At 37.6% G+C, this 23,214-nt stretch overlaps 1 protein-coding gene across 4 annotated transcripts in view; it reads left to right on the top strand.

Moving 5' to 3' along the window:
• RAP1GDS1 (Rap1 GTPase-GDP dissociation stimulator 1) overlaps positions 1 to 23,214 on the top strand; it is a 94,894-nt gene that overhangs the window by 56,046 nt on the left and 15,634 nt on the right. For 2 of the 4 annotated variants that reach the window (XM_084285840.1, XM_084285842.1), the window contains 2 exons: positions 12,633 to 12,779; positions 21,003 to 21,131. In XM_084285840.1, the coding sequence (XP_084141966.1) occupies positions 12,633 to 12,779; positions 21,003 to 21,131 (276 nt within the window). Of the gene's footprint in view, positions 1 to 12,632; positions 12,858 to 17,572; positions 17,666 to 21,002; positions 21,132 to 23,214 lie in introns of all 4 variants that reach the window. The other 2 variants (XM_084285843.1, XM_084285841.1) reach the window with 2 other exon arrangements.

Raw genomic sequence — 23,214 nt, 5'->3', positions numbered from 1 at the left:
AAATGGAAACCTGTTGACTTATTGACAGATTCTCTTCTCCATTAAATTTGAGGTATGTGTGGACAGTGTTAGCCCCCTAAAATTATACTGAATAAACTGTTTGAGCAGGGAAGAAAACACAGGTAATTAAATGCATTTTGTAAACAGTTAAAGAGGGAAAATAGGTCACATTTATTCCAAGCAGTCTTGAGAGCGCACTTTTTAAGGCATTAATGTTGTGAAGAGATCTGCTTTATGTGAGCCTCTGAACACCAAGAATATGGGAAAACATAATTACAAAGCAGAGTAGAAGGAATCTTTGTTAGTACTGGTGAGGCTTCTAGTCTCCCGGCCTTTCTCCTATATGCAGAGATAAAAGAAACAATTGAGGCAGCCAAAAAGATTTTAAGTCAGGAACAATCACAGTATGCAAACTGTTCAGTGCTGTCCTACGATTTAAGAACAGATACATCACTGTGTGTTCCTGTACAGCCTGTAAGTGCTCTGCCTGCTTTATCTAATAATGCCACATACACCTCGTCCCCCAAATTTCAGTCATAACAGAAAGTTCCAAGCAAAGAAACAGAGATGTGATCTCTCTGTTCTCCATCCTGCTTTCTCTCACACTTTATCTACATGATGTACTGAACGCAGGCACTTGTTCTTCTGTATCCCCAGACAGCGGATTCCATAGTGTTGCTCAGGAACAGAATTATGCCTGAACTACATTACTAGGTGCAAAGATCCTAGCCCACTCATTCCTTCTAACCACCAGTTACTTTTTTTTGTGTACAAGCAGAGCTAAATTCTTAGATATTGTCCAGTCAGTCCATAAGACCCAGCTTTCTAGTCGGTTTGCCACTCTTTCCCCATGAAATAAATCATAGCTACCTGTCTACTTTTCTCCTTTCCAAAACCCCATGCCATTTTCACTAGTGCTGCTTCTTCAATAAGTTTGTTCATTTGAGGCTGTTACAGATGTACAGGTGTTACAGATTCATAGGGCATACCTCCAAAAGTCTTCTGAGTTCCCCCTGCATCTCGGTTCCACGTGCAGGATTCAGACCTCATCCCTATTGTTTGGGAAAGGTTGTTTAACATAGCATGGTTCTTGCTACAAAAAGCAATGTCGTAACTCAGAGCATAATGGTTAATTCAGCTGCAGATAAAGCCTAAAAGTGATTTGCTACCATCAGCTCTGGCGGTTAGGATATTAAGATAAAGAACAGCATTTCCCAATTGCAGCTTGTGATCACTTTGTGAGCAGCCTGATGGCTAAAACACGCATCAGCTCTCCTGGCTTCTTTCCCACAAATCTAGGAAAACTCTGTTGACTTGACTCGTGTGGCAGGTATAGTGCTTGGGGAAAGGGAGACAGCCCACAGTTTGGGAATTAGGATTGCCTTCTTGCACAATCCAAAGGAGAAACAAAAGCCTGGCTCTGTAGCCTATTTTATACACCACACACCAGTGCAGTTTTTGTAGATGATAAATCAGGCCAACCAGATGCATTCTAGTCAAGAATGTTCATGCTACATTAAAACAGCAATACTTCCTTTGCAGATGATAACCTCACAATATTTTATTATTAAGTTTGTGATACACATGCTATCTCAATCTCAGTGATCTTTCCACAGATAGTCACTACACACTTCAGTTCTGAATTTACTGGTGGACGAACTATTTTCCTGTGTTCTTATTCAACGTTAAGCACACTGTAGAAGCTACTGTAATCATACTATAAAAGCAATAATTATAAGAGGAGGCAAAAAGCTGAGATATTTAGAGCCTGATTCATGCAGACCAAAGGGAGACATTCAGAGTGACTTCAGCTGACACTGGATTAAGCTCTTACCCACTATGAAATAACTCCTCCTTGCTGTTCAAAGCATCCAAATATTCTGAAAGCTTTCAAAGTGAAATAAGCTCTCCATATACCTTAAAAGGGAAATGGAAAATTTCCCATTCTGCCCTTCCAAAAAATTCATATTAATGGTAGAGCTTAGAGACCTCTTCTGGGAATCTCAGAGCAATTACTGTTTGTGCCCATTCAGACCTTTGTTTCTCCATGAAACCTCCAGCATGAGCTCATGTTCTCAACAAACACACTTCATGATATAAACAGCTATGGAATTGGAAAGAAACTAAAAATGCCAACTTGTTCTGTAAAGCTGACAGCTGCTTATCTTCCTTTTCTGCAGGAAAATTACTGGATCCTTTTCTCATTTCCCAAGCCATACATTTCTTTGTTATCTACCCGGTCTTACTGTATTGATGGCAAGACTCCTTGATGTATTTCACCTGTATGGCCTTTCACATAGATCCATATCTGTCTTGGTCCCACCGTTAACACCAAACCATGAACATTATACCACCTGAGTTAAAAAGAACTTATATGTACAATAAATTCTGTATACTCAGCTGCCCATCCTATAAGGATGTACAGACTTCTTTCAGAAGGAAGACTATGTACAAAAAATAAGAAACTACTTAATTATAGAGTTACATATATCTTTCAGGAGACAAAAATAATTTCAGGATCCAAAGCAGCTGAAAACCAGTCACTTAACAATTAAACGTACTGGAAACAAATCAAATTCATTTTTCTTCAGAAAATGGCATAACCTTTCTCCGTACCATATGGAAAAACAGCAGAATCCTAGAACACAACTGGTGTTGATAGTGGCACAGTACTGGCTAATCATTTTATGAAGGTCACCCTGATTCATGCAGCCAGGCAGCATCATAGCACAGTCTTTCACTTTTCTTTGTACTAGGTTCTACCAAATGCAAATACCAGCTACTTAGCTGGTCATGAAATTAAGACCAGAGGCTTTAACTTGTTGCTTGAAAACTGATTGTTTAGAGCAGCTTACAGAGATTTAAAACTCTTCTTTTCATTGCACAGCAATACTATGTTGCCTCTAGATCTGTCCTCTGTAAGGCATGTCTGAGTCTTGGAAAACTACACCATTTTTAAGTTAAGAGTACACAATAATGCAATATTTTTTCCAAGCCTCAGCAGTACAAGCATTGCATCAGCTAAAAACTAAGTATACCATATGCATGCCAACACGTATTTTCACAGTAATATTTGGTACTTATCAGTGATTAATCATGAATGTTCTTAGGAAGCCATTAAACAATATCATTCTGATTCACATATCTTATGGCTGGCCAAAATGGAATCAGAATGAGAGAATCTTCCTAGACCATTGGAAAGAGCTGTTTGAGAGGTGATAAGGAAAACATGAATTCTCATTCTCAGACTATTACTCTTTCCAAATTTATGTTCTATATTTATTCAATATTTGACCCTACTAAAACAAGTAACAAAATTCTCACGAGTTAAGCCAAAATATAACAACAGTCCACATGGGAAAAAAAAAATACAGTAGATTTTTTCCAATTCCTTACCTTTACCTCCCTCCAGCAGTTTATTCACCAACTGTGAAGTTTGTCTATTACTCATACTCCAACAAGCCCAGAGGCACCTAAAAAAAAAGGATAGAAGGTGTTTCCATAGCAAGTACCGCAGAAAACAGTTTATTAGTTGAGTGTCTACATATGGCCAAAGAGTCTAGTTTATTCTATGTTAGAAAAGTAGGCATTATTTGACCAGAAATATCAACTGTCACTAAATTAGCAATAGTAGAAAACATCAGCTGAATTACCATGGGAAACGGAAGAAATGATGTATTAGCATCTTTGCTAAGCGTTGTGTATTTGTAATTGGGAAGTAAGAGTTTGTTTGCTTGTTTTTGCTAAGCTTAGAAACGTCATTCTTCTCCTTTTAACATCGTGTTTTAATTCAGTAAGTAGAAAGAACAAAAGTAGAAAGAAAGTAGAAAGACCAATAGAAAATTGGTCTTTGAGCCCCTTTGGTACTGAGACTGCTGACCATCTGCATAGCTGTCCAGCCAGCCGAATGGCCTGAGGAATCAGGGTGGGTGCCTTAATTGCCCTGTCTACAGCAGCATTCACATCTCTGAAAAAGATTCAGTTCCCTGAGACAGTGTCCGGCTGATTTATCAAAGACACCTTGACACCTGGCCTCGTAGTACGGGCTGTTCTGCGGTCGTAGCGCGTTGCTGCTTGCCCTCAAGTCAAATCAGGGTGCTGCCTTCTGCTAAGGAGGTAAACGATTTCCTAAACCAAAACTGTAGTGGCCTTTCCCAAGTCTCATCCCTTGAGACACAAGCATCTCCCACTGGTCAGCTTCTCGTGCAGGCAGTCCTCAGACTGTCACCAGCCCACGCACTGCTTCTTGAAGCTGCTTCAGAAGGCCAGAAGCTGCTCCCTGGGGCTTTGTGCTGTGGGGCAAGGATCACACTGGCCTCACACCCAAGACTCCCTCCCAGCCTTTCCCAGTTTCCAGGGCCACTTGTTACTTCTCTGAGTAATTCTCTTTCTTCCCAGGGCTTAGTAGGATCTGCAAATACGCTTTATGGTGTGGGATTTTTTTTTGTTTGGTTTCGCTTCTTGCCTCTTGGGCTTCTCCCAACCTATTCCAAATCCCCGTGGGCCACACGCTTTCTGAGCCTGCTTCTCTAGCTGCTTTGTGGGAGAACAGGAGCTCCTTCAAGCTTCAGCTCTCAGTACTGCTCCTTGCACAATGCCAGGCCAAGCACCTTGCCAAGCTCCTTTCAGCAGCACCCAGCAGAAGGCCTCTGCCTTGCACCAGCCTGCGACCAAGAACACCCTCATTCTTGGGCAAATGAAGCTGAGAGACATCATTGCATCCAAGGCCCTGGAGTAAAAAATCTAAATTAATTGATGCATGCAGATTTATTCTGTTAATATCATGAGATGCTATAAATCCCTACCTACCGGTGTAGAAAAACTGCCTGATGCGTTATTGTATAATTGGATTCCATGATTTATTTCATGCTGTATGAAACAAAAAGCATAGGTTGGCTTCAGTTCTGACTTATGTTCTCATAATCCTAGAAAAAAATGTTTGGCTGCAATGAAATGACTCTGGAGTTGCATAGAGTTATAAAATCAGCTGAGGAATCTGCTGTAAGCATTACATGTGGAAAGGAAGGCAGAGGGAAGTGCTGCATTGAGCACTCAAGGCCTTTGCCTGTCTTTTGCATATCTACTAGAACTTTTTCATACTGCTTGGTTTCTTTCTGTCTTTTTTTATTTTAATAGAATTTACTAGTAGAGATTACTGCACCTTAAAATCTCATTGGGACTCAGGACAAATTGCTTGCCAATACTGTGACTAGTAGTATTTTATGTCTTGTTGCTGAAAAAAAAAAAAGTTTCTTCTGTTACATCAAAATCTCAGGCTCACTAGCAGAATTTGACTGGAAGAGAAGTATTGAAAAGTCTTGAACAATAAATTCATCACCATTCTTTTGTCTGAAATCAGAAACACATGGTTTTTCTTGTATCTATCTGACAGAAGAGGAATATGAAGATCAAGCTTTTTTTTTTTTTTTTTTTTTTTTTAATTAATTAAATTAAATCAAGGATTTGAACTGGTTTGCATTTGGTTGTTGCACCAGTGGAACATTAAGGACACTGTGTTATTGGCACATTTACCTGTCCCTTCAAATGCTCAGCCACACTCCTGAACCTGTAGACAAAAGAAATCCTGTGATATTCCACAGGAAAGCTGAAGGCTTGTTAATATTGATATCCTATGGTCCATTCATTTAACGTATTATAAGGAGTCTTCTAAAAGTACTGCTAGATCTCCATATGGATACAAAATTTTAAAAAGTTATTTGCTGGAATAATTGTTGAGTAAGTGCTATTGAGCACCTGGCAGTTCATTTTTAGTAGATTTTTCATCCATCATCTGTCAGTGCATTGCCCAAACTGAACCAGGTTTTCGAAGCTGTGTGTCAGGTAGCAGCCTCCAGGCCTGTATGCTGTTGCTTCAGTTTTCATTACCCAGCAAATATGCTGGAAACAATTTTTTCGAGAAAGACCAATGTTATTTTCAGTCCTTGAAGACATGATATTAAAAGACAGCTTTCTTTTTGCATTTCTAGTTTACTCTTAAGCTATTTTAGCAATCAATTCTGAGACAATACCCTCAGTGAAGCTGGAGTTAGAGCCAGGGATAGATAGCAGCAATATAAGATTGACCAATTACAAGACTGTTCTACATATCTTTGCAGCAAGCATGACTAATTCAAGATGATTTTTTTCTTCATAAAGGAAAAAAATTTAGGGCTATACTGGTTGATTTTTAACCAGTAAGCAATTATAACAAAATTGTACTTCTGGTAACCAAATTCTACTAATTCCTGAAGGAATTAAATAAAGGGAAAGGAATTTCAGAACAAGACAGAGCAATCCCAAATCAATTTGATCTTTCAAATCCTTAAAAAATGAATCTCAAAGTACAGCATTGCTATGCCCTGTTGCTTTTACGCAAGTGCACAGAAGATATGGAAAAAGCAGCAAACAGTAACAACAATGCAATATAATTACATGAAGCTTGCTTTCCTTGAAAAAATAAGGTCAATGTAATGCTGCTCTCTGTTCTGCAACAGGGTTGTAGCTGTAGTCCTGCAGTCAAAGAATTTACAGGGTCCAGAATCCACTGCTTTAAAAAGCATAAACAAACAGATTCAAAATAAACAGGGTCAAGTATTAAAATTGAATGTTAGCATTGCATTAAAAGTTTCACCTTTACAGTGTTCACATAGAAAAAAAAAATAGTAAACTTCTACTTAACACAAGTGATAATGTTTTTTTCTTAACATCTACGTAGAAAATGGGGTTTGCATTAGGTACGGCTTTGCCCCTAAAATTTAACAGTTTTGTTCTGATAATTTCTTCTATTTTCTTATTGAAAAGGAAAAAAGAGCAAGAGCAAGAGAGCATGGAAGCAGGGCCTCTCTTCCTTTGGAGTCCTACTCCTGCTGCTTTTTCCTCATATGTAGTCACAGTATTCTGAGTGTCACATCATAACTTCCTCTGCAGCTGCTAGTTTGATGACACAGAAGATTATGACTTCAGGTAAAGACTAAGCACCAGGAACAGATGTACAGTAAGAAAAGACACCCAAATAGGCCCTAATTAAAAAATAAAAATAAAATTAAAATTAAAAAAAAAAAAAAAGAAGAAGAAATTTAAAAAATAGAGCATGTAGAACTCTTTTTTTTTCCCCTTCCTTGGGCTACTGCAAATTAATTTATCTTTAAAAATATATATATATATTATATATTCTCCATAAAGTACTGGTCCAGTCTAAGCAATATTTTGGTCACAAAGATTGGAGCCAAATGCAATAAAGGTGAAGCACTTCAGTGCAAATAGCAGTATAAAATTTAAATAATTTGATCATTACACCCAATTGCAGAGGAAAATAATTTTAAAATTAATGCTTGAAATAAAAGTAATATTTTCCATGTCACCCCAAAGCTACTCTCCAGGGAGCTTGGTTTATGCAGATCAGGGACCTTTATCTAACACATGGTGCTTTCCCTCACCAAGTTGCACCGCTTAACCCAGTGCAACTATTTATGCCAATAAACTTTTGGAGCACATGAACTGGAGAAGAGAGGATTCAGGTTTCCAGTTGCAAGACGAAACCAAAACATTTCAGAAAACAAATTCTAAAATTTGTTTATGTCAAAACATATATTTGTTTAGCCCAAAAGATGATTTTTAAGAAATGCTGTCAAATAGTTTTCTAGCTGATTATCTGAGATATAGGTGTATTTTTGAAGCCTACATTTACAGTGAATATTATAATAGCTTGCTAATTTGTGATTTTTGGTACTTTTTAAAAGTTAAATCTATTTTCTGTGTTTCAAGTCTGCAGAACAATATAAGAGAAATGCCATTATATTTGAAATACTATTGTGAATCATAAATTTTGGATTTCAGAATGGAGATATGGTAACAAAGATTTGGGAAATAACTGTTTGGAAAGTAATGGCACTGTGGTCATTCATGATGTAAAGGTGTAAGAGGCAAAGGTAATACGGAGTATTCATATCTTACCTTATTTTATGAGGAAAAAAATGAACAAGCTTTCACACAGCCTTTCAGTACATAACGACACCGAACATAATTTTCTGTGCTTTTACTTAATTTAATAAATTTAATATTAAAATAGGCCAATACAAAAGCAGCAAGCTATTTAGGGTTTAGATAAAAGAGCATTTAGATGAGCTACTTGCAAAAATATTTTCTGATATCTGTCTGTATTATGGCAGAGGCCTTTGCCTGATGTCACTGTGTTTACAGAAATAATTGCCTCAGAGTAGTGACAAACATCAAAGTACCGGTGTGTGTATTTTAGAAATAACTCATTAGCTGTATATAGCTCATGGTTTACATGTTTTCATGTTTTAAGCTCTAGGTTTGTTTATGGTGTGTTGTTTGTTTTTTTTTTTCCTGTTATCTTTTAGTATCCAGTAGTTAGTTTTAAGGTTTAGTAAACCAGGGAAGAAAGCTCAAGGGAAAATGATGCAAACACATCTTGGGAAAAGCAAATTGAAGCTATTCAAAATTCATGACATTAAGAGTTCTGGGAGTACAAGTTCAGACTCTCAAACTGCATCCGAATTGCTGCAGCTCTGTCAGATACCTGAAAGCATGGTAATGCATAGGAAAACAATTTCTAACATAACGTATTATTTTAGTTACGCGTATCGATCATACCGTATCTGTATGGCAACATCTCTTTATATTTTTCTTAAGGGTCTTTCATTCTTGGAGCAAAAACATATACTTGAATGAAGAACAGACAAATCGCATGAGCAGAGGGTGGGCACAGAAGATAAACATACTTTGCAGTGTGCAAACAAAGACATGATCAGACTGAAGAAATGGCTGCACCAGCTCCTCTCACCTTGGAAAAGTTTGTTGTTTTTTTTTTGCAGTAAATGAAGGGAGAACTCCTATAGGCCCTAATTTATATCAGGTACCCACTGACAAACAGTCCCAGCCTGGAGAAGAGCCAAGCATGGGTCCTGAAGAAACCAAACACCAGTGAGGAAAGGTTGAGATTCTTTAGAGAAATAGGCTTTAGGCTGTCACATCTTCCCCGGGTGATATTCAAGAGGAACAGGTGGGCAAGACACTTTCTCCTGCCCCCGTGGCTGAGTTTTAAAGATCCCCTAGTCACACATTAAAAATAATTTGCTTTTTGGCTGGGGCATCCCTTAGATCACTTGTGACTGGGCTGTGGCAAAATTTGACAAGAGAGTGCACGTGAGCAGTCACAGTCATTTGATGATCCATACTAAAACCCATTTTTGCATAAAACTGAGCAACTAAGGATGGGAAAAAAAAAAGACTATTAATTCTTAGAGATAGGGTTGGACTAAATAACATTGGGGAAATAATAACTTACTCAATAATAAATCTCACTATACATTCCTTTGTAGGAAAAAAACATCCCTCTGGTCTCCCGGCTTGTTGTCATTCTGGCATCTTTAAATGGCATCATGCGTACTTAAAAAAAATAATACAACAGCATTGCCCTTTGTGAGCTGTAGAGAAACATTTTTAAGCAGAAATGTGAATGCTTATTAACTGTTCAAACGTTGATCTCATAGGAATAGCAAATGTTTATTTTAAAAGGTCACAGGAAAAAAAAAAACTTCAACACAGCTTCTGGGAGGCTGGAAGCACTTTAAGTGTGGGAGTTCATAGAGCTGCTGAACTGCAAGGTAATAGTTGGACTGAGAACAAGACACAGCAACATGCTGTGGTCTTGTTTTGACTGTAAATGATTTGGAACTCGGTGAGTATTCTTGTGTGCAAAATCTGTTTCTTAGCGACAGAGCAGGGAGAAGCAAGTCCGTAATAAGTGCGTGTAGCGCTCTGAGTCAGAAATACACTTTTTGCTTGGGGATGCAATGGGGTGTCGTAGCCTGAGCGTGGAGTGGGTGGTCAGGACCTTCAGAACCTTCCTCCTACACCTGGTGCAGGATTCTTTGGGGCCCTGCACTAATGAGCTGAGTTAATCCTCTTGGGCACATGAAGGCAGTACCAGGAGATCCTAATTATAGTGCCAGCCCAGGTCTGTTCTTCACCCAGCTGCCTTGGGCAAAAAAGCAACTACACAGGGTGAGCTCTAACACGGGAAAGAGGTACAGCAACAAACTCAAGTAAGGTCTCTCTCCTACTTTAATCTGTCAGCTTATGCAGTCCTGTCAAAGACTGGCACTTACATCCTGCCACCTACCTGGGAGGAATCGTGAAGTTCATTTTATCCTACTTTTTGAGTACTCTATACAAACAGACTGTTTCTTGGAGTGAGATTTGTTGCTGAATCTTTCTTCCCTAGTTTTGCTGTTGGTACGGTGGAAGCTGATTATCTACCTAATAAAAATATTTTGTGGGTAAAAGTGTTATCATATGCCAGAAGTGAGAGAGTACCATGTACTTAAAACATAGCAGTTCTTGACCTACACCTTCTTTGACAAACCAGAGAGAGAATGGAAGTAGAAGGATGTGTGAGTTCAGATCTTCAGTTGTTCTAAGGTATTACCACACAATTATTTTCAGTGGAGTTGTGCCAAATTCCACCCAGGTAAGGAACTTGGCTTGTAACTGTTCTTTTTTTGTGTGTTTTTATTTATTTATTTATTTATAACCTTTGTTTCCAAACCCTTTGCATTATTTGTTGTTTACATATTTTATATGCAGTTCCATACCGAGACATGGAAACTAGCTCAACACCTGATTCTTATCTCAAGTTTAATTTTATCATGGTTTTAGTTTGTTGACTTTAATTCCGTTATAATAATAAGAGAATGATGTTTGGTCTATTTAATCCAGAATCGGTGATTCTCTTATTGTTTTGACTCACAAAAGAAGTGAGTCAAATACAAAATTGTGTAATTGCAGAACTCTCATAATCAAAAAAAAAAGTTCTACATAAAGAAATATAAAACGGTATGCTGGAGTATTAAAGGAAAGTTTATTTTTTCTCTACTGATTTGATAAACATAAGTGCTTAATCTGAATGACTGTATTGTCTTACTATATTATGCTGTAGAGTTTTATTTCATTTTAGCATTATGCCTAAGTTTATCACTGCATCAAGGATGAGAGAGGTTTATTTTTTTCATGTTTCTCCCTTTTCCACACTCCATCCTTGACACAGAAGTTCTTACCTTGAATTTAATAGAATCATAGAACAGCTTGGGTTGGAAGGGACCTTAAAGATCGAAGTTCCAATTTGTTTGGCCATAAATAGATTCCAGTGTCTAATTTCTCAAACTGAAATATACATACCTGGAGTGAATGACATTCCTCTAATGCCCTGAGCAGGTCAGAGGTGGAGACAGTCATGGCAATGACATTTTGCCTCTTCTGCATGTCTAATTTCATGGTTATTCAGCAAAATGCTTGTGACTGTGGTAATATAATAGTTAAGATCCACCAAGAATTTCCCTTCCAACTCCACTCAGCAAATTATCTGAAGTCCCCGCATATACCCCTTTATACACACTATAGTTATCTCTCTCTCCCTAACTCAAGGGGTATAAGAGGTATATTACAGAAAATTACAGAGCTCTGGAATGCTTCTTAGGGGAAGATTGTATCATAAATGAGGGTAACCTTGGTTTTCATACTGAAGGTGTTGTAGAATTAGGAAACCTCAGTATCTCAACCCCCAAGCATGATGGGGAGAAAAGAGTATGATAAGAGTGCTGAATACCAAAGGAAAGAGGAGATCTGTTGTTGGGCCGTTAAGAAATGGAGGGGAGGGTGTTGGTTTTTGTTGTTTGTTTTTTTTTCCCCTCTAACTTTGCCTTTAGTGATATTTTTTTTTCCGCTTAAGATCTTGTTTTCATCCAGATTTTTGAGTTGGTTCCAATTGTAACTCACTTGGAAAGCTCTCCTTTTGGAAGCCGTGCAATTAAGGTTATTGACTGTTGTCTATTGCTGACTGCCTGCTGGGAAAGGAAGCGGTATTGTTGATTACTGTAATAAAGGCCAATTTTTCCTTTATTCATACACTGATAAATCAAATTGGATTTGTTGTACAGAGTTCCATACAGAGATTATGGTGTGTTATTTATGAAACCTCAGAACACTGTAGTCTGTTGCTGATGCAAAGTGAATTTTTCTTTTAGCCGTACAAAAAGAATCTGATCATGGTATTAAATTCCAGGTATAGAAGTACGAAGAACATTCTGGGTGGCAGACTGAGTGCATGAACACAGTTTGTCACTGAGAACTAGTACCTCTGGTCTGCTTTGTCCATTTTTTTCCCCATTTCCCATTGCTCATGGTGTACTCCCAAATATTCTCTATATTTTGATTTCTCAATCTGCATAACAGTAAGAGCAATTTACCTGACCCACAAAGCCATAAGGATGTATGGACTAGGCATTGCAAAATGCTCAGTGCCTTCCTCTGCATAATCCAATGTGAATCAGAATATTATTTATCAGCTTCAGGGGCTCTGCCTCAAACTAAACTCCTGTACAAAGGTATTAGTGCCAAGTGGTTAATCCATTTTGTTGTAGATATTTTCACTTTCCTAGCTCTGTTGCACTAAAAGCTGGCCCTTGAGCATCTCTACAGATGAATTCAACAGCACTGGAGAAATTATTTCACTGTTTAAAGAACTTGCTTTGTATAATTACTGTCATGTTTGGGACTCTATGGTGGGTTTTGGTTTCATTTTTTTTTTAATGTAACTCTTTGTTTTACAGATGAGGGCAGGAACGCAGTTGACCATGCAGGTGGTGCACATATTGTAGTAGACCATATAAGGTCACTGTGCAATAAGACAGATCCAGCCAGTGAGAAGCTCTTGACTGTCTTTTGTGGCATGCTGATGAACTATAGCAATGAGAATGGTAAACAACACCAAAAACTTGCTTTATGTCTACCAGGAGAACAACCCCATCAAAAGAGGGGGAAAAAAAAAGATAAACGTTAAACCGTAGGTTTATGTTGTGGAAACTAACACTAAGTTATTTAAAAAGATCAAGTAACTCCATTCACATATACAATTTTCCATTTCAGTAAAGTCATGTTCCAAAAATACTGTCTTCCTGTAGCAAATCCATATAGCAAATCACATAAAGATTTAAAGTCAACATTTAGAATTTACTTGTGTCTGAAAGCAATACAGATTTGCAGAAGTAAACTAGATGGTTACATTAAGTCCTCTTTTTCATTTAGTATCAAGTGACACTATAATACTGATTTGTCCCAGGCATTCTTTTGTTGAAATTTGGGGTAAATACACTAAACAGTTCATTTTTCTCCGTGAGAAATGTATACAAAACTATGTTACTTTCATCTAATATAAATGGGGAATAATTTATGTTTATGTCCAAGTGTTCTGTGCCTACAAACTATAAGCGGATGTTCTTTATCACATTAAGTGGAGGTGTTTAGGGCCTGGGACAAAAATGCGAGACGGTAGCTTAAGTGAGAAATCCTTGACCACCGAGGCTAAGAAAACACTGTTCTACAGTACTTGTACAAATGTACTGCTATTTTAGTACCTAGCTTGCTTCTGCATGCAAGTGTGGTAATATGCCAAGGCACATTTTATAGCATTCACGTAGTTCCAGGTTTTTCTAAATTGGAATTTCTGAGAAAATAGGAAGAAATGTAGAAAGCTGAATAGAGGCTGTTCTCCCAGCTTGAAATGGCACAGATTGCAAATGTAGTTAGCTAATCACATTGTTTCTTCGATCATGCCCATTTCCTAATTTGTAGTCTTTTATCTTAGGAAGAAATAGCTTCTGTATTAGCTACTTACCATTGTAATTTATCAGTTCCTGTGATAAATCCTGTGATCACTTTCCAAACCTGTGTCTTCAAAACTCTTCTGCTTTTGAGGAAGGTCCTTAGGTTTAATTATTTTTTTTTTTTGACCTTTATAAATTTTTAATCTACTTTACCATCTCTTCTGGTATAGCTTGTGTGTTTTCTGCGCCATCTCTCCAGAGCTCTCAGCTCCTAGTGTTACTTTTCTGCCTCCAAATATCACTGCTGTATATGTCTCATTTCTTTCTCTTGTTCTTGCATTCTTTTTCTCTCCTCTTTTCCTAGTACTATCCAGGAATACTTGTTTACAGTACTTCTGCCTTCTTCACCAAATAACAACTTTCTAGCTCCTTTATTTCATATGGTTTTCAGGAACTTTTTTGCTTGATGTCTGTGTGTCACATTTTTTTCTGAATTTTGTAGAATTAACTCCATATTTTCTTTATTTGTTAATTTTTTTGGAGCAAATAGATTTTCTCACCTATAAACTGCCACAATCCTCTGCATTAAGACTAATAAGCATCCAGTATATTTGGTAGCACAAGACAGACCAGTCCCAAAGAGCTGTATAGAGATACTGCATCAATTTTGCTTCAGTGGCCAAGCCCCTAGCAAATCTTCCCTAGATAAACTAAAGATAAATCTCCAAGATAACAGTTGAACTGTTAAGAACATTGAGTAAATGACTTATCCCATCTAGTAAGATAGCTTATTCTGATGCAATCAATAAAGCAGTTATATAGATCAGTGTCAACTAGGAGGATTCACTAGCTGCTCTCTACTCTGCTAAATGACATCTTCTCACCTCACACGAACTAACAAACTGATGCAATGCTCGCAGGATCTACTGAAGTGGTGTCAGAAGTGAGAAACAATCCCAGCTCCTGATTTTGGCTGCAGACCACTGCTCTGTCCCACCACCACGTCAGGGAGGAGTGCTGGGGACTTTCCAAATCCTCACCTTTGGTCCATGTACCTGGTGGTCTCTGTAAAGGACCTTTCTGTAGGCACCCAGCACCCATGGCTATGCTGTGTATTCTCTGGTCCTGTAGTTCTGCTGTGGCCAGTGAGTCTGCCCACCAGCTGTGGCAACCACTGAATTAAAGTCTGAATTAAACAAACAAACAAGCAAAAAGATAGAGTTTTAAGAAGAAAACTCAGGAGCATGTGCGTGGTGAGACAGGTAGTTGGCCTGCCTTGCCAGATTTGTTTTAAGAGCCATAGGTACAGATGTATCACGGTTGTGAACTGCTCTGAAAATACTACCTGCAAACCATATTATGTGTGCAGTACGACAGTCTGTGTCAAATGTAAGCCCGAGAAAAGTGCTTACTTCCACGTATTGCAGCATCAGGTGGATCATATGCTGAGTAAATGCAGTTCTCTCCTGACCTGTTAAAGAAGCAAACTCAGGTTGCCCTGACAGTGAATTGTATGCACAGATTAACAAATACTATTTTCAGGATTCACATGCAAAAACTCAATCCCACGTTACTTACGAAGAAGATAAACACTGTATTGGTTTTATTGAGAGATGAGAAGTATGAGATTGCATCCTAGAGCCCCAGATTGCTTTGCCTGTAGTTATGGAAACAAATTGGGCAAAAATAAAAAAGAATACTGGAAGCATGAGAAGGAAGTGTTTCAGTCTTTGAAATAGCACTTCTACCTTCTGTTTTATTGTTTCTCTAATCTTTCCCTGCTTAGCATGCTATGAAACAAAGTTGCAGGTGGGGACTTTGAAGATTCCTTTACCGCTTTTAATGACTCACACTCTTTCAAGTTGCACTAGCTATCCCCATAAGGATGATTACAGTGTATTTGGTTTAGTTGTGTTTAATTATCTGTGAACACCCTAATATTTTCTAATTCTTAGCATTTTATGAGCAAAGGGCATATAAATTGTTTATTTGATTCTAAACAGCTCACTATTCTCAGTCTACTAATTGCCCTCTTTTTCAAGTAGTGACTACTTTATTTTTAATAGCTATAAACTACCTTTTTTTTTTTTTTTTAAACATTAGAGACTCATTCTAGAGTGCTTCGTGTTTTTGAATTAGCACAGGGCATTTACCACACATGAATTTTACAAAAATGGCAACTAAAGCCCAGCTACAGGTAATATTTTCTTTTCCTAACCAGAGCAAATTAGCATTCCTGTATCTTGTGCTAGTTCTGGACGCTCAGCTTGCAATTGTAACTCCATTCATAACATTGTTGTCTAAGCTTTAAAACTGAGATTTCCTTTGTAAGGTTCTTGTGCCATCTGCTCATGTTCTGGAATTATTTTTGCCTGCTGTCTCTCAATCCTTTTGCTTCCCTGGTGTCTTATCATTTCATTAGGTGCTACAATGTTAACAGAACAAACTTGGCTTTAGCATCTCTTCCTGTTCTTTTAAGCTTTTAAAAAAAAAAAAAAAAAAAAAAAGTGTTGATTTTTAATTGCATTGCTAGAAATCAGAGGGATATTTTATGGGATGCATCCCTTTGTCTTCAGTCTAGGATTATCTTGACCCTGTCTGTCTTAATCGTATTTTAATGCCTGTTTTCAGTCAGACTCAAATAGCTCATCCCTGCTTTCCATTATTAGTTCATAAAATGCCAAGTTGCAGGTATGGCTAGGAATGAGACAAGCGTGTTTGTGAACGTCTTTGCTCGTGGCATAATTTCTGTAAAGAAGCAAGTCTTGACAAAAGCCTGTAGCAACTATTTCTTTGTCAAGGCATGCAAACTTTCTTTAGGGAACAGAGCAACTGTGCTTTAAAACAGCTGTTTTGGCACCCTTTGATGTGATCAGTGTGTTGTTATACTTCTCCCATTCTGAGGACATATTGGTATGTACAGTCTCTATGTAGCTACGAATCTGCTGAAAAGCAAGGGACAAAGCAGGCTTGGATAAAGAGTGAAAAACTAATAATTAATAAAACTAATAATCACATGCAAATAGTCACGTAAAAGAGCTAGTGACATGAGTAGTTATTCTGCAGATCTCATAATCCTGTGACCTAAGACTATTTGCAAGTTAATGGGATCAGTCTATAAGGTAGCTAATTGTCTCTCTTGAGACTTACAAAACAAATCACAAAAGCATTTTTAAATGGATGGAAGAACTAGGTCAATTGGATTCTTAGGTAGTCAAGTTGTAGATCAGAAGTCAACTGGACACAGTATGCATGTATATGTATTTACGTATGTATATATAAAGAAAGTCTGTTTATAGATTACTTTCTCATCTCATTTCATATTAAACTTTAGTCTGTCAAAGTTGTCTTTTTCATTCAGTGCCTTTGTAAAATGCAAAATTACGATGTTAAATCATACAACTGCCAAGCTTTTCTTATTCTCACAAAACTCTTAGTGACTGGAATGAGTGTTGGGGACTGTCTTGCATTGTTTACCATCTACAGAAGCTACACAAGGACTGAAAGGGAGATTTATGGTACCATGATCATGGTCTAATAGCAGTATTTCAACGTTTCCTTCTAAGACTTACCTTTGCTAATTTTCATGCTTGCCGTGGTTTTTGTTTCATTTACATCACAGCTAAAAATGTTTAGCATGCTTTCAAGTCCTAAATATACTTAAATGCAAAGTAACATAAAGCATGTAAAAGCAGATAAAAAGTATGTTTGTTTTTTCTTAATGATAGTGAGGTATGTTATATGATGATTTAACATAGATGTGGGGGTCACAAGCAGTTGTGTTTTTGTTTCTTTAGGGTATGAATTTATGTCACCAATTTGTAGAAAACATTAGTGATATAATCACTGTTACTGATTAAACACAAAATGACTAGCTGTTTTCTGAAATTCTGTCCAAAATCAAACAGCCTAAATCAGCATTTTGAATTCAAATGCCCCCAATAAAGTTCTCAATTTGGGATATTCTCCTCAGATCTTACTCTTTGGAGTTTCCATGTGTGTCACCGAAGGACATGGAGCCATTGAAATTCAAGTTTTAGGTAGGTAATTATTTGTGCTGGCGCATGTATTGATTGCCTTTTATCTACCTGTATATGCATCTGTGCAGCATCACTATCAGTGCTTTTCAGCCCCGAGAGAACACGGAGGCGTCTAACTAGCGCAACATTTGATAGCAGCGTAAAATTTGAGAGTTTCTTTTCTAGTTTTAAGTCAGAAATTCAGAAGAGGCATTCGGTTTTTCATGCTTCCCATTCACTATGCACCAAGTTCTGCTTAGGAAGCTGGTAGGAATGTTGTTTCATCCTGAGACATGATGTTGCCGGGCCTCGTGGTTTCATTTAGCCCTGCATCAGGCAACTTCTTGTAGGATGGATTCATATTTCCCCTGTGACTGTCTCCTGCTCTAATAGGGCCCTAGCACTTCATGCAGTGAAGGGTTGACATTACGCAGTTATTCCAGGTTACCCAGGCCGTGCTCTTTCACAGGAGAGCCTGAGAGCTGCTGCTGGTCCCTGTTCTGCAGGCTGAACCATTCCAATGTTTTTCATTTCTCCAAACTAAAAAGTGCTGCAGGTCTCCATACCAGTGAGAAGCCTATTGCTTTTCTCCCCAAACTTCATGCTAAACTCATTTACCTCAGGGCATCACATAGGGGCAAAATTCAGATGAGAGAATCTTTTTGTTGAAGATGTACAATTTCCCCCTAGCATCACTTTCCTTTTTTTTTTTTTCTTTTCTTTAAGCAATATGAAAGAAAATATTTCATCAGGAAAATGCAGTTTTGCAAGTTTACCCTTTCATAGAATTTGCTCTTGCATTTAATAGAGAAAGAGCCTCCTATTGGTGATAACAACAGATATAAAAAACAAATTCAGAATTTGTATGGGAAGCCCAGGCTTAATTATGGCCAACAGCTGCTGGCGGCCTTACATTTTTGAAGGTTTTGCCTCCTGTGCAGCTTTGTGACTCACAGGGTTGTCCTATCTTTGTCAGAGGAGAAAATACGTCCTGCTTACCACAGCTAAGGCCTGGATACAGTGCCTGGATTTTCCCTTGCTGACGATTCTTTATATCCCATTCCTGCACTAGGCCATTCGTGTGCTCAGGTACACTCCTACACCAGGGAAATAACTCTGGTATGGAGTCAGATGCAACATCTGACTTTTAAACCAGTGCAATTACTCTTTTGTGGTATATTTTCTTCTTCCTTTTTTCCTGTTAGGGATTTCTAAAGTCCCTTAAAGCAATGCACTCTTGAACAATATATCCTTCCATTTAGCTCTTAAGATTCCTTTTTTTCTTTCAGGGTTGGATATAGTTTCCCTTTTTCCACTCATCTTTTCCTCCAGACTTTTTGTATCTATTGTGTTAAGAGAAAGACAGCAGAAAAAAGCACTGCTCGAAGTACAGAGTTTGTGTTTCTGGTGTCAGAATGCTTTGCCAAGTGGAGCCCATAGAGATTACTCAAAGAGATTCTCTCTTTGTCCATTAGAGTTGGATGAAGTGATTTTAGAGTGACTAAAGGCATAGTCTAGTAACAAAACAACTTCTTTCCACATAATTTTCTATGGCATTTGTGGTTTGTGTCTTTGTTCTCCTACTCTCCATGACTACCAATTTTCCTTCAGCATTTTTAAGTGTCTGCAGGGGACAATCACAAATCAAGGAGAAAAACAGATTATTTACCAGTAACTTGAGTTCTCCTACACAATCATTTTCTCCAAAGAACCATTCCAGCTCCCCACCCTCGCCCCCCCCCCCCCCCCAGGTTTCTCTATTAAGACGTAGATGTTTCAGTTTGGGACGAAGTAGGAGGGCATTGTAGTGACTCACACATCTGCTGGAGGTAAAATGGCATTCAATGCATGCGCTAGTGCAATTTGTACTTACCTGAAATTTGACAACTTCAACAGCTCTTTGATGTCTGAGATGGTGTTCTCATAAATCTCTCTAAAGACCATGAATCTGTGGAAGAGGTAATACCCCCAGCCCACCCTCCCACCCCCCAAAAAAAAGGAAAATTCAGTTACTGGTAAGTAATACAGTTTTATTAAAGACATCAAGCCATAAGGATTCCTGTTCATTCCCAATAACCTGTAATAACTGCAACATTTACTTATTTAGTGCATCAAATTGATGATTATTCAAAAAGCATTTTTACTAAATATAAATGAACTAAACATTCCAAAATCTTTTCATAATTTTAATTACATGATAATTTGAAATGCATTCGGCAGAATCTTGAAGGCAAAGAAGTTTCTGAGAGCATGAGATGATACTAAATCCTCTAGACTTCAGTTGTAAGATATTTTTATCTCCCTATAAAAATTGCAATTTCTATGGCTCTGATTCCACAGATGTTAAAAACTTCAACTGATTTCAGCTGCTCAGAATGAATTCCTTAAATAATAATAATAATAATAATTCCCCCTGTAGGGCTTGATCCAAAGCTAAATGAAGTAATAGAATTCTTTTGAATTCACTGGGCTTTGGATCCTCATCTTTTGAGTCTGTAACATTTAAACATAGCTAAAGTGCTTAGAAATAAAGGAAGAAAGATGCTTAGGAAAATTACTTAACATCTGGTGTGTTCATGTCTGCTTCATTCTATTCAACTGTGAAACAATGTTTTTCTTCTTTGCTATGTTATAGGTAAAATGTGTAAGAGAAAATATGGTTATAAATACTCCTTTAAAACAATCATGTTTCTGCCTAACTTTCAAAGCACCTTTCTATTTGCAGACATCTAGGAGCAATAACTTTCTTACTTGTAAATACTATAAACTTTCATCCTATGCAAGAAATTATCAGAATGGCTTCTAAGGACTTTTCTTAAACCTTCCATTTTTTTTGTCTTTATTAAACTTTCTTTTTTCTCAAGCTCCTCATAATCTACATTGTGACTTCCTGTGTTTATAAAACTTTTCATGTTTATTTCAGTACCAGTTTATATTCATTCTACTTTTAATTTTCCAGTTTTGATCTTTAAGAGATAACAGTATATAGAACCACGCTCTTAGATAAATAAGTTTTTCACTGATGTAGTTTTGTTTGATTTCAGTCAGCTAGTCTCAGTCAGCTAAGAACCAAACCCAACATATATTAGGAACCACAAAAGGACCAGTAGCTGCATAATTCACAATACCTAACCACCAGAGCAGGAGGGAATATTTCTGGGAAGGTGTCCCATTGCCAGGGGAAGGGGGAATTCTGAGTCCGTATCCCGTGTCTGGACCAGATCCTAGTGTAGAGGAGACAGCCATTTTAATGCTGCTTAGGCTAGAAGTTGCTTTGTGTGAAAAATGCTTTTTTGATTTAAAGAATACTACTACAAACAGAAATACTAACTCATTGTTATACTTTCTTTTTATGTAGATACCCTGCAGTCGCAGCTTATCAATATGGGTGTTATTCCTACGTTAGTGAAATTGTTGGGTATTCATTGCCAAAATGCAGCTCTGACAGAGATGTGCCTTGTTGCTTTTGGCAATTTAGCAGAACTTGGTAAGTCCGCAATATTAATCTCAAATTTACATCCAATTTTCTTAACGTTAAATATTAAGAATAACAAAAGTCTTGCACTGATGCTTCTTCCATTCCTTCTGGTATATTCAAAATTTAAAGCGAGCAATTTCTGCTTATCTCTAAAACCCATAGTTGTCTCTTTCCTTCAGTAACTTAAATTTATTTGGGTACTTAGTACACCTTATGTTTTATGTTAATGTTCTTCAATGCAACTGGGCACATTTTAAATCACCAACAGTATTTCCTGAGCAGTATTTCCTACTTACAGTGAATTATTTATTAATAATATAAATAATATATCCTGGTGCAGCTCCACAACATTGTATCAGGATTAAATTGGGCTCATGGAAATCACTGAATGAAACTGAGACAGGCACAGTTTGTAAATCTGCCTGTACAATATTCTTTTAGGTGTTGACTTTTAACATGTAGTAGACTAAATACTTGCATATATAAATCACGAACAGTACCAAGCTAGAGATGGTATTTTTAAAAAGTTTACTTACAACTTCATTTAAATTGAAGTTTGTGATCATGCTTTGATCCAGAGCCTTTGCAATTGCATTGATTTTCATTGGTAAATGAAAACTAAGTGTTTCTAACTAACCAGCAGGTTATTAGGTCCTGCGTTTTATCACCTGTGTTTTAAATCAGTATTGTTCTTTTGCTAACCTATTTTGTGGAATTCTAGTCCTCTTATTTTTTATTTATTTACTTATTTACTCTGGAGCGTAATAATATAGCAGTTAGGATCATCATCCTGAATTTCAAAGGACATTCAGCAATTCAAAATGTGAAAAATGTATCTTTGAGTTAGTACTATTTGGAGGCCTGGAATTATTTAAAGCAACGTATGTTCATAGTTTTCAAGGCCAGAGGGAATATTATGTCCTCATCTACGCTAGTCTGATCACACACATAATACCTTTATTCACAGGAGGCAAGTTTGCATAATAATAAAACAACAGAAAGACTCATCATAATAGCACTAAAGAAATGAGTAGATCAGAGATCTTCAAGATAGGCACTGTGTCTATCTGTCTGCACAGGAGAAAGTGTAATACAACTCATTTACTGGAAGTCCATACGGATATTAAATACGATAAATGGTATCTTTGCTGAGAATGCCATTTCCTTTCCCTGTTTGGGAAGAGCCAGCACTGCCCAGCTGACCAAAAAGAGCCATGAGAAAGAAGCTCAACGGCAGCCACTTCCCTTCCTGCTCCTGGGTGGTGAAAAATAATGCTTATTCTATGAGATTGGCACAAAATTAATTCAGCTTGTAATACTTTAATCTCCCTTAAGCAAAAGCTTAGTCGATCACATTGTAACTGTAATATTTTATTTTTGCCTTATAACTTCAGGGAGTTTTATTGTTAGGTTGTCATCTTTCATCACTTAGAAAAGACAACTGCAATGCACAGATCCCTTGAGAAACATTAAATGAAAGTTATTCTGTGTCAAAGCAGGGCAAAAACCCAATAGAGAATAGTAGCTATGCTTTTATAAATACTGGAAAGGTCAAAAATCCACTTAGAATATGCGACATGATCTTACATATAGAGAGAGAAAACAACAATAGGATGTATGGAAAAGGGGCTGGGTCAGTCTGCAGTTCCTGCTTTTTCCCAGTCCTTGGTCAATTCTACATTAAAATAATCCCTAACGATCCATTAGAGCAGTAGCAAAGGTGCTGGAAGGTTTTTTAACTACAGATGGTCCTCAGGAGGTGGCAACTGGAGAATGCAGAACACCAGTCCTACCATCTGCATCCCCTGTAAAACTGCCAGTGAAGAAGAATAAGATGCAGGTGATGGAGGAGGAGATGCTTTTGTTGAATCCACGATGTGTGAAGAACCATTATCTGCTGGCTAACCTCCTCGTAGCAAGCTAGTCTGTCTGCAAAGCTGCCCTGTGTGATCTGCGCGGTATGAAACAGCCATGCACAGATCTCAAAGGAAAAGTCACCATTGCAAAACCATGTAAAAATTTTAAAGCTTTCAGTATGACTCTGCATCTCTCCCATGAAAAATGCAGTATATAATCTGTGATTCTTCCTGTT

This window comes from Netta rufina (genome assembly GCF_964035555.1).
Source record: "Netta rufina genome assembly, chromosome: 4".
In the NCBI taxonomy this organism is placed as follows: domain Eukaryota; kingdom Metazoa; phylum Chordata; class Aves; order Anseriformes; family Anatidae; genus Netta; species Netta rufina.
This window is presented reverse-complemented; position numbering and strand designations above follow the sequence as displayed.